Consider the following 12,704-nt stretch of genomic DNA (forward strand, 5'->3'; position numbering starts at 1 on the left):
TCGGGGACGAAACTTCTTTTAAGGGGGTAGTCTGTAACACCCCGTCATTTTTATTACGTCATTAATTAATTATTATTATTATTATTATCATAATCACTTTTTGAGATTTTATAAATATATTAAGTTATTTTGAATTAGTCTTAATAAATTTCTTTCACATACGAATTTAAACATTAACATACTTATATTAAAAATAAATTTGCGATTACTAAAAATAAAGAAGTTCGAATCAAAATTATTATTTAGTAGAACTTGTATGCACACTATAGTGAGCCTTCTTAGTTGGGCATTTTAAGAGAGTGAATTTAGAAAATAAATAAATAAATAAAGCGGAATAATATTAATAATAGTAGTGATAAAAGGGCTTGAAACCTTGTTACTAGCCGTGATTTCCATCCTCCCTCTCTTCTTCTCTCCCTCTCCCTCTCCCTCTCCCTCTCCCTCTCCCTCACTCTTCACGGCACCACCCTTCCAGCAGCAGGTGGCACCGCCATTCACAGCAGCTGTGACTTCCTCCCACAGCAGCAGCCGCACTTCTCCCTCCGCCACGAGCAACCGCAGCGAGCTAGCCTTCCCACGTGCTGCCGCCTGCAGCAAGGCTGCAGACCACTCCAGCCGCCAGCATCAGAGGCTGGGACAGCCGGTTTTGGCCCCTCCCTCCAGCCAGTTTTGGTTCTTTGCACCACCACCACAACCTTCATCCACCTCTTCACCATTTTTTTTTGCTAGTTTTAAACCTTGTAAGCCATCTCCTCTTCTTCCATTTGATTCTTCTTGTTTCAATTAAAAGTTTTATAAAGTTTATGTGTGTGATGTTGATTTTTGTGTTGTATTTATTGAATCGTTTTGTGGGTAAGAGTTTGATCATGAATTGAACATATTTATGATTTAGGGTTTGAAGTGTGATTAGAAATTATGGGTTGTGTTGATTGTGTGTTAGTTTCTTTGAATTTTACTATGAGTAACAATTAAAGGTGTTATCTTTGAAATTTGAAATTAGTAATAGTGTGGGCTTTCATGTATGGTGGTGTATTAGTTTATTGATTCTTGCTATGGATAATGGTTAAAAAGTATTATCTTTGAACATAAAATGACTAGGGTTTAGATTTAGAAATGAAATTACTAATGATGTGTGTTTTATGCTATATTTTGGTGATAATTGATTAAATAACCTTAAAAGTTGTTTTAAGACTTAGTCGATTGGTTATTGTTGTGATAATTAGTAATGGTGATGATTTTAGTTGACTATGGAAGTGATTTTTGGTTGTTAAATTGGGAATAATAGTTACTAATTTTTGTGGTTTGATTGTTGTGGATTACAAGTACTCTTATTAGGTTATTGAAGTCATAATGCATAATGTTAGTAAGCCAAGAGCATAATGTCAACTTATCGTCGATGGTTGCTAAAGTTACTTGTCGTGTTTTGATTGTAATTCTTTCTAGCTTTGGAGAATTTAACAAATGATATCGCGATTCGATAACTCTAAAATTTACCTTATTGTTGTATAAGTGTTATATTAAAATTGTAAGGCTTAGTTGTGATTAGTTATTTTTGGGTAACGCGAACCGATATACTCAAAATTAGTTGATGAAAAGGAACGATTCACATATGCTTTTGCTTTTAAATTGGTGAAAAGACTTATGTTGTGTTGAGTTTATGATTTTGACTTGTATTGAATGAGTTGGGTGCGTGCTAGAAATAATTGAAAACTTATCGTGAATGGATGATAGTGGTTACTTTGGCTTTTAGCTGGTATGACAAAGTAGTTTAGTGGACTTGTTAGTTCTACTCCTAACTTATGTAGGCGCTCAATTCATAAGAGGAAGGTAGAACTTTAGTTGGGTGACTTTTGGTCGTGCAGTGACGCTTACAGGTACGTATACGCAGTGACTAACCCTTATATGCAATTTGCTTTAAGACGTTATTGTTTATTGTGATAATAAACATTGCATCGAAACTATGAGATACTAGTGAGTACACTTTATATGAAGAGCTATCGATTATGAAATCCTTGCGCTTAGAATAGTTATAGAGAATGAGAGTTTTAGTAGAAGGCGGGGACCACCCCCTTACTTATTTAAGAATTGGATTATGCCTTACTTGGAGTTAGAATAACTCCTTTGTAGGTGAATTTTCATATTTTGTTTGAGTTGCTCAGTGGGTTTCGGCATTCGGCTATCTCAGGGCACTCATTAATAGTCGAAAGCGGGAGTTATTCCCATTTGATAAAGTATTAGATAATGATTAGCTTGCGTGACTCAACTGGATTATGTCTGGTTGATTAATAGTCCCTTAGGTGAGATCTGACTGGATCACCGTATGGGGGGTATGAGCATGCTTTTGTCACTGGGCGCCGGATGGCCGATACCGCCCCTTGACCGAGGTGTTACCATGCGGGCCTTGCAAACCCCAATATGGTGGCCTCTTCACTGGTTTAGTACCCCAGTGTGTTAGTTTTTCCCGAAGGTAAACCCGAGAGGGTCAGCTGGAGGGGGCATGAGCTCATACTTTCCCATGGGCGCCGGATGACCGATAACGCCTTTGGCCGTGTCACTATGCCATGAAGTGGAGAAAAGATCCACAGATAGAATGTTACTCATCGATAGAAAGTTTATTCATTCATAGAAAGCTTGCACATTGATAGAACGTTTACTTATTGATAAAAAATTTATTCAATGATAAAGTAGTTTATGCTAGTGAGAAGTACGCCTAAGTTAAGTTACCTCAAGGGAATTACCAGTCCCAAAGATGGACTATGATCACACTGACTCTAAGATAAACAAGCTCTATAAGGTCATGTGTTAGGTAGTCTGTTAATGCCTTGGTTGAGTTGATACTACGCATGTTTTGCAAGAGTTTATGTTTTGAGAAGAGGAGTGTGAAGACCTACATTCTACCCCAAGAACACATAGTTCAGGTTGGAAAGAACGTAATGAGACTAACAAGTATAAGTGGCCGATAAACGGTTACTATCTGTGCTTGTGTCTTATGAAATCATCTTATGTTGTTGTATAATATAATGTTATCTAGTAGTTGGCCTTATTATATTTGGTGCTAGTTACTGACGTGTACATGTTTGTGTTTATGTTGATTGTTGATGACTTTCTATGATTGTCCTGCTATGAAACATTGGCCTTTGGTCTAATGTTGAGCAGCAGGAGGATCATAGACAGGCATAGCAGGTATTGGAGTTTCTTTTGCATTGCCTTGCATTGGGGGAGAGTGATTAAGGCTTATCTTTCGATTTTGTAGCTCTTGTTTATCTTTTGTAAACTTTGGTTGTATATGTTTTGTCATGAGGCCTCGTGTCCTTGCTTGTATATTTGTATTTCCGCTGCGTAGTTTATAGCTTTGTATGGTTTTAAGGAGTTAAGTCATTTTAAAATGCAAGTGTTGACACTGGAACCACGATTCATGCTTGGCATGTTGATTTGAGAAGCCGGTGATGAATCATTCCGCCGTGATATAGATTTGATAGGCCGTTGATGCCTTTACTTTATTAGGTTCTAAATAACTTTTGTTTTTCTACAAAGGCGCATAGGTTTAGGGCAGATGCTGCCGAAATTTCCACTGACATTTTGAAAGTTTATAATTTTATTTATTTTATTTTAATGTAACACCCGAATTTCCTCCCGTCCTTTACGGTTATGGTTTCGTACAAGGGTCGGAAATTCAGGGGTGTTACAGGTGGCCCTAAACCCTAAACCTTATACCCTAGACGCTAGGCCCTAAACCCTAAACCCTAAACCCTAAACCTTAAATTCTAAACCCTAAAACCCTAAACCATTCTAATAATTAATTTCACTCTAAGTTTTTTGTTAGATGTTGCGTCGGTTCTCACCACTCACTTTGTTTTCCTTACGCTTTAGCATAGTTGTGTTTACGTAGGAAGTACTTATAGTGAAGGGTGGTAGTGATGTGTGGTATTTTTTTTACGAAAAATTACCTAGAATAATCTAACGTTTTGATTGAATTTTCTAAAATAATCTTATTTTTTGATTAATCAGGATTACTATTAACTTTTAGATCACATACCCAAAAATATTTTTATGCAATTGCTTATTTTTTTTAGGTAACTTAACACAAAAGGAAAAAAAATTGAATAACAATAAAACTAAAAAAGGAAAAATTACCTAGAATAATCCAACCTTTTCATGATTTCCTTACAACAGTTCCACCTATTGGTTAACTATGAATTATCCAAACTTTAAGGGGTATTTTCCTTGGATAAAACTGGTGATCAAAATATAAAATGTCGAAAAATATATAAAAAATGTTTTAATATTTTTTTGATTTCTTTATTATTCAAAATTCTCTATGTAAATTTTCAAAAAATTTTCACTAATTTTAAATTAAATTTTCACTTTACCTGCTATAGCACATCCGGTTGTTAAACACTGTTCTGGACTGCCATCACCCTCGCTTCTCGCTTTCACATCGCAAATTTTCCCAAAGCCTCTCCCATCCATCAACAATGGTTGGTAGAAAATAATTCAGAGGAAAGTGCGGCCACTGTGTTTAGCTGACACCTTAAACCATCGATCATCATGGTAAGCTTGCTATCGGTTTTCGCTCCGTCTTTGCAACGTAATAATTTGAATATCATGGTATAAAGTGTATTTTCATCTCATCAGGAATATCTAAAAAACGTGATTCCTTCTCAATTAGTCGCTGAGCGAGGGGCGAATTTAGTTGTCATCAATCCAGGTTTAATAAAACCCTAATTTCTCATAAACTCAACTCATTTGCTTGTTTTTCAATTGGCGTTCGCCTCAACTCTATCACGTTGGACTTACATATGTGGTTGTGTTCGCATTAGGTTCTGCCAATATAAAAGTCGGCCTTGCTAATCAGGATGCTCCTTTTGTCATCGCTCATTGTATTGCACGTCGAACTACGGGAGCTAATTTGCCCCCTAGAAAAAATGTCGTTGATCAGGTGCCAGTTCTATTGGATTGACATTTTGTTTCTTCTTTTCGACTGCCAGTTTATTTATTTATTTTTGTGTGTGCGATATTCACCAATCTTTTCGGATTACTGGTATTGTTGTTGATTACTTTGTGGTTTTTGTTGTGGTTTTGGTTTTCAGATGCTAAACTCTCAAGTTACTACGGCTCAGCATGTCGAGCGTGAGAGAGCTTATGATACCGTGAGTGGATTTCACTCCTTAAGGTCTCTTTAACATATTTATTTTTCTTTAAAATATTTGGTGAAGGGTGGTCCAGAAAGCCTGGTACCCTCTGGTATAGGGGTATGACTCCTAAACCCTTATAGCTCCTTTGAATGAAGCAGTGTAACATGATTCGCTAGCTAATTCGCTTTTTAAATTCGCGATTCGCTCAAATTTGCTCAAGAATAGCCCAAAACCGACCATAATTCGCTGTTTTCGATTCGCAATTCGCGATTAGCAAATCATGTGACATTGGAATGAAGTAAAAAAAAAAATGTTGCCCTCAAAATGCTAGATTCATTGCCTAAAGTTTGGACTGAAAGATGTGAATGCTTTATTTATTTTTTGATGATAATGTGAAAATTGACAAGATTTTCCCATTTATGCTCATTGAACTGATCGACTTGGTAAGAGACTCAAGAGTCTTAGGCATAAAATTTGAGTAGATCGTTTCATTTAGGCCTTTTGAATTACAGTCTACCTGCTTAAAATTTTTTACACTGCTTTTCATTTTGTTATGACAGTGTATCATGTGGCGTTTTCTTCTATTATTACCAATGCTTCTCATGTATTCTTTCAGATTGCTTCCCTTATGAAGATCCCTTCCCTAAATGAAGAAGTTTCCAATTCATATTCAAGGAAGGTGTGTTATCATTATTTGTTCTATTGTAGCTCTTGTGTATTTGATTTCAATGAGGCATTGTTATTTGTGATGTAATGTGTAAGTTTCTACTCAATGTGAAATTGTTTTAGACAATTTTGTTGTTTCACATACCATTTATTGTTAATTGTGCACTTGTAGCTTGCACTTCATGAAATTTCTTGCAGTCTGAAATTCTTTGTTTGAATTCGAGGCAAGATACAAATGTTGGCAAGGACTTCTTTTGCTAGGTGACTTGAAGGAGACATCATACTTTTTGATTGTTTAGTAAATGAATCCTCATACACCACATAATAATGCTTTGTTTGGATCTTTTTGATGCTCTTGTAAATTGTAATGTTTAACATGTCTTAGTCCTGCACATTTTTTTGGTTTTCCAATAGATGGCCCGTCTTGATGGATCAAACCTTCCAACTAGCAAAAAGGAACCAACTCTCACATGGGCCGATGTTTTTGAGACAAAATCTGATTCCTTTTTACCAACTGGTAATTTGCAACTTCCTGCAAGTCCCCTCTCTTATTGTTGTTGCACTTATATCTATGGAGTTGTTAAAACTTCTATGTCTTTGAGATATTGTATTTTTCTCCATACATATATGTTTTTCTTATATTTGGAAATTTCACAATTTTTGTGTGTTGTTTCTTGTGATGCTGCATGCAGAAACCTCATTGAAAAATGATATCTCTGATTTTAACAAAGTTGCTAAGCATAAGGAGACGACTTATGACGGTGAATGTAAATACAAAGAGTTCATTTTTGGTGAAGAAGCACTAAGAATTTCACCATGTGAGCCGTATTGCCTGAGGAGGCCCATTCGTCGGGGTCATTTTAATGTGTCTTCATATTATCCCGCACAACAGGTAGGTAATTTGACAATTCTTCCAAAAAGGAGTTGTTTGGTGCGACAAAAATTAAAATGGATTAGAAATGCATAATATGTACTATGGATAATAATCTAAGAAAATTGCCTAAAATAATTTGAACTTTGGAGGTGTTTGCTTATAACATACTTAGGTGACTTGTAACTTATAGTTTAATTACTCCAAAAATGTAAAAACAAAAATAAAATAAATTATAAAGGATAAATTTCAATTTAAAATAAAGGGTATAGGGTTTTAGGCTTTACGCTTCACCTATGAAATTCGTATATATGCTAAGTATACAAGGGCTGCTAGTACGTCATTTGGAAATGAGCTAAATTGTTAGGTTTCAGGAATAAGTGAATAAGAATAGAATTGAATTTGAGGTAAGATTGACATCTTGAAACCATTGAAGTGCGAAACAAGGAATACCCCATCCATTTTCTTTCAGGATCATTCGTACTGAATCGATATCGAAACGCAATGTGGGACGTCGACGATGGCATTTTTGTTTGCTTGGGATAGAGAGACTGAAGGTGGAAGGAATAGTTTTAAACTTATTTACATGGCTAGGAAAATCTGAAGTGTGAGGAAAACAAATTGAAGAAGATTTGTAAATAAGATTTCTACCATTTAAGACTTGCAAACTTTGTTGAAGAAAGGAAAACAAAAGTAAAAAAAACTCTATGCGGTTAACCTAACGGGCTATCTCTAATGCTTTAGGTTATAATTAACTGAAACCTAAATTCGAACGATAATGTTACTCTTATGTCATACACAGGATATTACATAGGGTCTTAAGTAAATAAATAGAAGTTAGTTAGAGTTGTTATTTAAGGTTGTTATGTTAGTTACTCTTTTATAGGATGTTTGTTAGCCTTTATTCTTTTTTGTTTTCCCCCTCCCATATCTTATAAATAGGCGGGAGTATGGAATTTGAGGGGTAGGAAATTAGTAGGCATTAAAGTGGAAACACTAGGAGTTATTGGGAGACTCGAACATCCCATTGTATCGTTCTTGTAATCCATCAATAGAAGTTGTTTTTGGTTACCGTCTTTGGTCTGATTCGTTATAACTTATTTTACTTTTTCAACTTATTTTGACACATGTTTCTTTGTTCATAGGAATTATTTTTTCTTTTTTTGACTTTTCAACTTAACATGAAGTATTTTAACTAGAGATATGGAGGTCGATGTCTGAATCATAAGGGTTTAAAATAAGTCGAAGTAAAACAAAATATATGTAATATTATTTTGGTACGGAGGATCATAGTAGCATTGTTATAAAGTCAAATGAAAAGTACTAGTGAGTGTAAAGTACTTACATTTTTCACATGATCAAAGATATCAATCAATATGTAAAGCATTAAATGTGACTCAAATGAGTTGGGTCACATGCAAAGAAAAGTTAAAATCTCACCTAGTGGAACTTTCAGGATTTTAGAAAGGAAAATGTAGGCTGTTGTGGAGAAATGGGATTTGTATAAGCATATTCGTAGTGCAAAAATACGGCTTCGTTCTTGATCGGGTTTTTGCTATCAACACATCAACCTTAGGTTTAAATATCTCACCTAGGCCCACCTAAGGCTAGTGCCATGGGAGGACAATGGGTCGAGCGCCTTGGGTTAGGTGCAACAAATCCTTAAGGTAAGCGCATTAGAGCGCTTTATTTCTCTTCTTTTTTAGGGTTTTTAGAGCATTAATTTATTTTTTTCCACGTATTTTGATGAGCTCACCTTTAGCATTTAAGGTTGCCTTGGTGCTTTTTAAAACTAAGATTACAACCTATATTTAGGTCGCTATAAGCATAGATCCTTGAAAACGCGGGTGCGATGAGGTAATTTGATTGATATTTAGCACTATAACATATGACAATTGTAGACATTGTTATAGAAGGAAAATATATATGTATGGTAAATGAAATTTATTATTTTAGGGGTCGATTAGTAAAAGATACGTTTGAATAAAGTATAATCTTTATTAGTGACAATATTCCACATTGATTTGTTTTGGTTTATACCCCATATGGAAGTTGGACAATTTAGGTTTAAAAACTTGAGAATGGTGTTATCTTTCGTAGATCGATAAAAGTTGTGACCCAAAAAACTTCATTTGAACCTGCCCAAATCTTTTTTCATGGGTGAAATTTCAACCTAGAATACAATTATAAACAAACAAGAAAACAAATGGCAACACTGTTTGAACATGAAGTCTACTACCCATGTACGTCTTTAGGGTGGATAGATTGATGTGTGGCAATATAGTGCAATTTGCTTATATCTCTTAACTCATTATATGCAGGTACTTGAAGATCTGCGTGCTATTTGGGAGTGGATTTTGACCGCGAAACTGGATATTCCATCCAGTCAAAGAACGTTGTATTCAGCTATCCTTGTTGTGCCAGAGACTTTTGACAATCGTGGTACAAGTAATTTAGGACTTACACTTTTTTCATCAATTAGTGACATTTTCCTGAACGTTAATATATTACCATTTACCATTCATTACTTGTGTTCTGTTAATATCTGATCAATCTCCTTAACCCATATTCTTCATATAGAGTTATGTGTTAGGAAAGATCATCATCCAAGTCATGCTTAGGATGTTACCAGTAGGGGGAGTCAATTTAGCAAATATAAAGAAATCGTAAAAATAGCATAAATTGTACAAAGGAATATAAACGTATTTCGCGTATTGATTATGACTTGATTGATTAAAGTAATGTGGTAGATTTATAAGCTTCAAGAGGCTTGCGTCTCTTTAAACATGACTCATTAACTCATCTGATGTCAGTACTAATTTTCTGATCGCTATTTCTCCATCTCTCCTCACGCCATTTCCCTCTACTTACTTTCCAAGCTAACTAACTACTATATATTCCCTAATATACCCCTCCAATGCTATGCATTACAACCTTATTGTGGCCTTGGCTTATATGAAAAAGATTTCGCTTTTGTATAATTTCCTATTCTTGTTTTATTGAGCTTTTCTAAAGACCATGGCTTGGCTAATATTTCTGTATTTTGATGTATCACATGTTAGGAGGAGTAAGCTTGTATGTTCGGTTTTTTTGATAGACTTGCCTGGTCTAGAATAGAAACGGAAACGAACTGAAGGAAATAATGGAATAAATCTACTTAGGTTTGTCTTTTTTATTATTGAGATATCTAAAGGAATGAATTTCTTGTGTGATTGCTCAAACATTAGGAGATTGGGATGGACTATTGCTTATGTAGATTTGGTGTCTAAGCGCTATGTCTTGGGAATTAGGATAGGCCTTGGGAATGGCATATTCTTGCTCCTTTTCCCTTCACTTATACGAATATTCAGGCCATGCTTGCGTTTTGACTTGATGGCACTTGACTTCTATGTGTTATCTCTGAATATACATGGAAGCCTTCCAGTCTTCTACTTAGTTGTACGGATTCAGTAGGCCATTGCCATTTGGATCATTAAGCTTGCTTTGATCTACTTTGCATCCCTCCTTTTTGTGTTCAGCGTTAAGCTTACTTTTATCATTAGCTTTATATTTTTACTTCATGGATAAGTGGAGTCTCCTTAGCTATACTTGATCTTAGTAGCATGTGAGATGGATTGTTAATAAAACCAAGGAGTTATGAACTAACTAAGACAAAAAGGAGCGTAACAAATCTTTAACAAACTAAGACAAAAGGAGCGCAACAATGAATCTTTAGCTATAATTCTTGTTTTGCATTCCACCACAATCTTAAAAGGCCTACTCAGATTAGATTCCTCTAGAGTCTATACCTCATTCCCCCTCTTTCTTCAGAACTTTTACGGTTATATTTTAGTTATGCAATGCAATACTTACAATCTATTTACACACTAAATAAGGTTGATGCTTCAATAATTTTTAAATAGTTTCATGTTCACGTTATTGTTATGAGCAGAAATAAAAGAGTTGTTGTCCATAGTATTGGGAGATCTGCGCCTTGGTGTGGCTGTTGTTCTCCAGGTAAGCAGTGCACAAGATTTGATGTTTTTCCTTTATGTGACATTGCAATATTTGGTTCCATTATTGTTGTCCTGTGAGTTTTATTGCTATTTGGTTGAGGGATAACAAACTTTCTTTAGAATGCTAAATTACTCATCTTGGATACTGTTGTTAAGTTCTGTATTTTTCTTTGCTCATATTGGTAATGCTCTTAGTTTGTACAATTGTATTGGAGGATCTAGTTTGACGCTCCTAAAACTAACTCGGTACTTTTTCGAGATGGATTTGACATCGATCTTGAAAAATACTTTCCCTTCCCTTTTTTTCTCGATAGTATGCTTGTAATTTCTATGAAGTACTTTAGTTTTTTGAAAGCATTTTAGTCTGCCTATTTACTTAATACGGATGTATGGTATGCTGTAGCTTTTTAAATAATGACTAATGTGTCATTCTTGAAACAAATATGTTGCTGTTTTCTACCTATCTCAGATACTTGTGGTTTATGTTTTGGGAGGGAAATTGTAAGGTTCATTCTGTGTGTATTTCCTTTTAGTTTTTTAATGCCTTATCTGATTGATAATTAATTGCTCATTGCTTAACATTAAGCATCTCGATCGGTTATCCAGGAAGCTCTTGCTACTGTTTTTGGAAATGGGTTATCAACTGCATGTGTAGTTAATATTGGCGCCCAGGTCACATCAGTCATATGTGTTGAGGTATTTCTCTATCTTGCCCTTAATTTGCAAGTAATGTTCTTCTGTGAATCATCTGCCACAAAAGAAGGCGAAAAGAAAGCAGGATATAAAGGAGGAAATCAACTTATTCCAATTCAGTACTTTCGTAAAGCTTTCAATTCTTCATGCAATGCCTTTATAGATTGAATGATTGGTGCCTAATTCACCTGCAACTCTAACCAATAATTTTTGTTCATTTGTGGTCTGCACCTAATTCACTTATCAATATGATCTCTAATAATCGAGGGTGCGTGCTATGGCACTACTCGTAATGAGTTTTCTTCAAAACTAAGAATCATGGCATGTTCGTTAATCTCTCCATTTTAAGAAAATGCAATATTTTGAGTTTCACACTCCATAAAGCTGTAGTATTGTAAATGATTGATTATTTTGAATTAAAAATTATTGGAAAAATTCCTCCATTTCTATTGGAATGTCCCATTTGCCTCTTTGCACTACGTATCACGCTTTATTTGTATTTTATTCTTAATGTACAAGTTAAAACATAGTCAAGTCACAATTGAAATCTTTTTGATTTGTCTCGATGTGATTATTTTTGGGAAAAATAGGATTTTATTTCAAAGATAAGCGTGATAGCATTAGGCAAAAAGCCAAGAACAAGGGATTCCAAAACACAAAGGTCCCACTAACCAAGCAAGCAGACACCAAAATAGCTAAATGACCCCTTTATAAAGAATCAGTGTGGATAAAGCACCTAACTTTTATATAGGGTTGCGCAAAGCCTCTCTTCATGTGCGAGGAAGTCAAAACACCAATCTGAACAAGCTCATAAAAGACAACAAAGATACAAGGCACATTACAAAAAAGATTTTTTATGGCTAAGCTTATCTAAGAACTCAATTTCTTTCCTAGGTTAACAAAAAAGGAGTAGAGAGAGAAGGTATCCATAATCTTCTTCTGAATCTCATAAATAAAAGGAGATCCAGACAATCCAGTGAACACAAGAACCAAAGACTCTGATCCTTGTTCGTAAAGAACTCGAGCTTGATCAAAATGGATGTTCCACTTTTAACAATCTATCCATTATCGAGAGTCTACCTTGTACAATAGGCCAAAGACAAAAAAATTTCCTAGGAGAAACGTTTATCATGAGCACCCAAAAGGAGAAAATAAGCATATTTAATACCCATACTATGAGAGCCCTTTTAAGGAACCGTACTTGTCAATGTAACCATGAATTTCATAATCTTGTTCGACATAGGCAGTTGGGAAAGTGATAAGAGAATGATATTTCATATGATAGTCATTAATCCATCTAATCCAAAGGTGGTCATTCTTGTCCAAATGGCCCAACGTTGCTGG

The 12,704-nt window shown here is 35.1% G+C and overlaps 1 protein-coding gene across 4 annotated transcripts in view; it reads left to right on the forward strand.

The window, feature by feature from the left end:
• Nucleotides 1-364: 364 nt before the first annotated feature.
• LOC130806601 (actin-related protein 9) overlaps nucleotides 365-12,704 on the forward strand; it is a 37,490-nt gene continuing 25,150 nt past the window's right edge. For 2 of the 4 annotated variants that reach the window (XM_057671741.1, XM_057671742.1), the window contains exons 1-11: nucleotides 365-740; nucleotides 4,380-4,551; nucleotides 4,636-4,708; nucleotides 4,821-4,939; nucleotides 5,091-5,150; nucleotides 5,752-5,814; nucleotides 6,216-6,318; nucleotides 6,494-6,693; nucleotides 8,994-9,114; nucleotides 10,604-10,668; nucleotides 11,274-11,363. In XM_057671741.1, the coding sequence (XP_057527724.1) occupies nucleotides 4,549-4,551; nucleotides 4,636-4,708; nucleotides 4,821-4,939; nucleotides 5,091-5,150; nucleotides 5,752-5,814; nucleotides 6,216-6,318; nucleotides 6,494-6,693; nucleotides 8,994-9,114; nucleotides 10,604-10,668; nucleotides 11,274-11,363 (897 nt within the window). In that variant the 5' untranslated portion in view covers nucleotides 365-740; nucleotides 4,380-4,548. Of the gene's footprint in view, nucleotides 741-4,379; nucleotides 4,552-4,635; nucleotides 4,709-4,820; nucleotides 4,940-5,090; nucleotides 5,151-5,751; nucleotides 5,815-6,215; nucleotides 6,319-6,493; nucleotides 6,694-8,993; nucleotides 9,121-10,603; nucleotides 10,669-11,273; nucleotides 11,364-12,704 lie in introns of all 4 variants that reach the window. The other 2 variants (XM_057671738.1, XM_057671740.1) reach the window with 2 other exon arrangements.

Source organism: Amaranthus tricolor, chromosome 2 (assembly GCF_026212465.1).
Source record: "Amaranthus tricolor cultivar Red isolate AtriRed21 chromosome 2, ASM2621246v1, whole genome shotgun sequence".
In the NCBI taxonomy this organism is placed as follows: domain Eukaryota; kingdom Viridiplantae; phylum Streptophyta; class Magnoliopsida; order Caryophyllales; family Amaranthaceae; genus Amaranthus; species Amaranthus tricolor.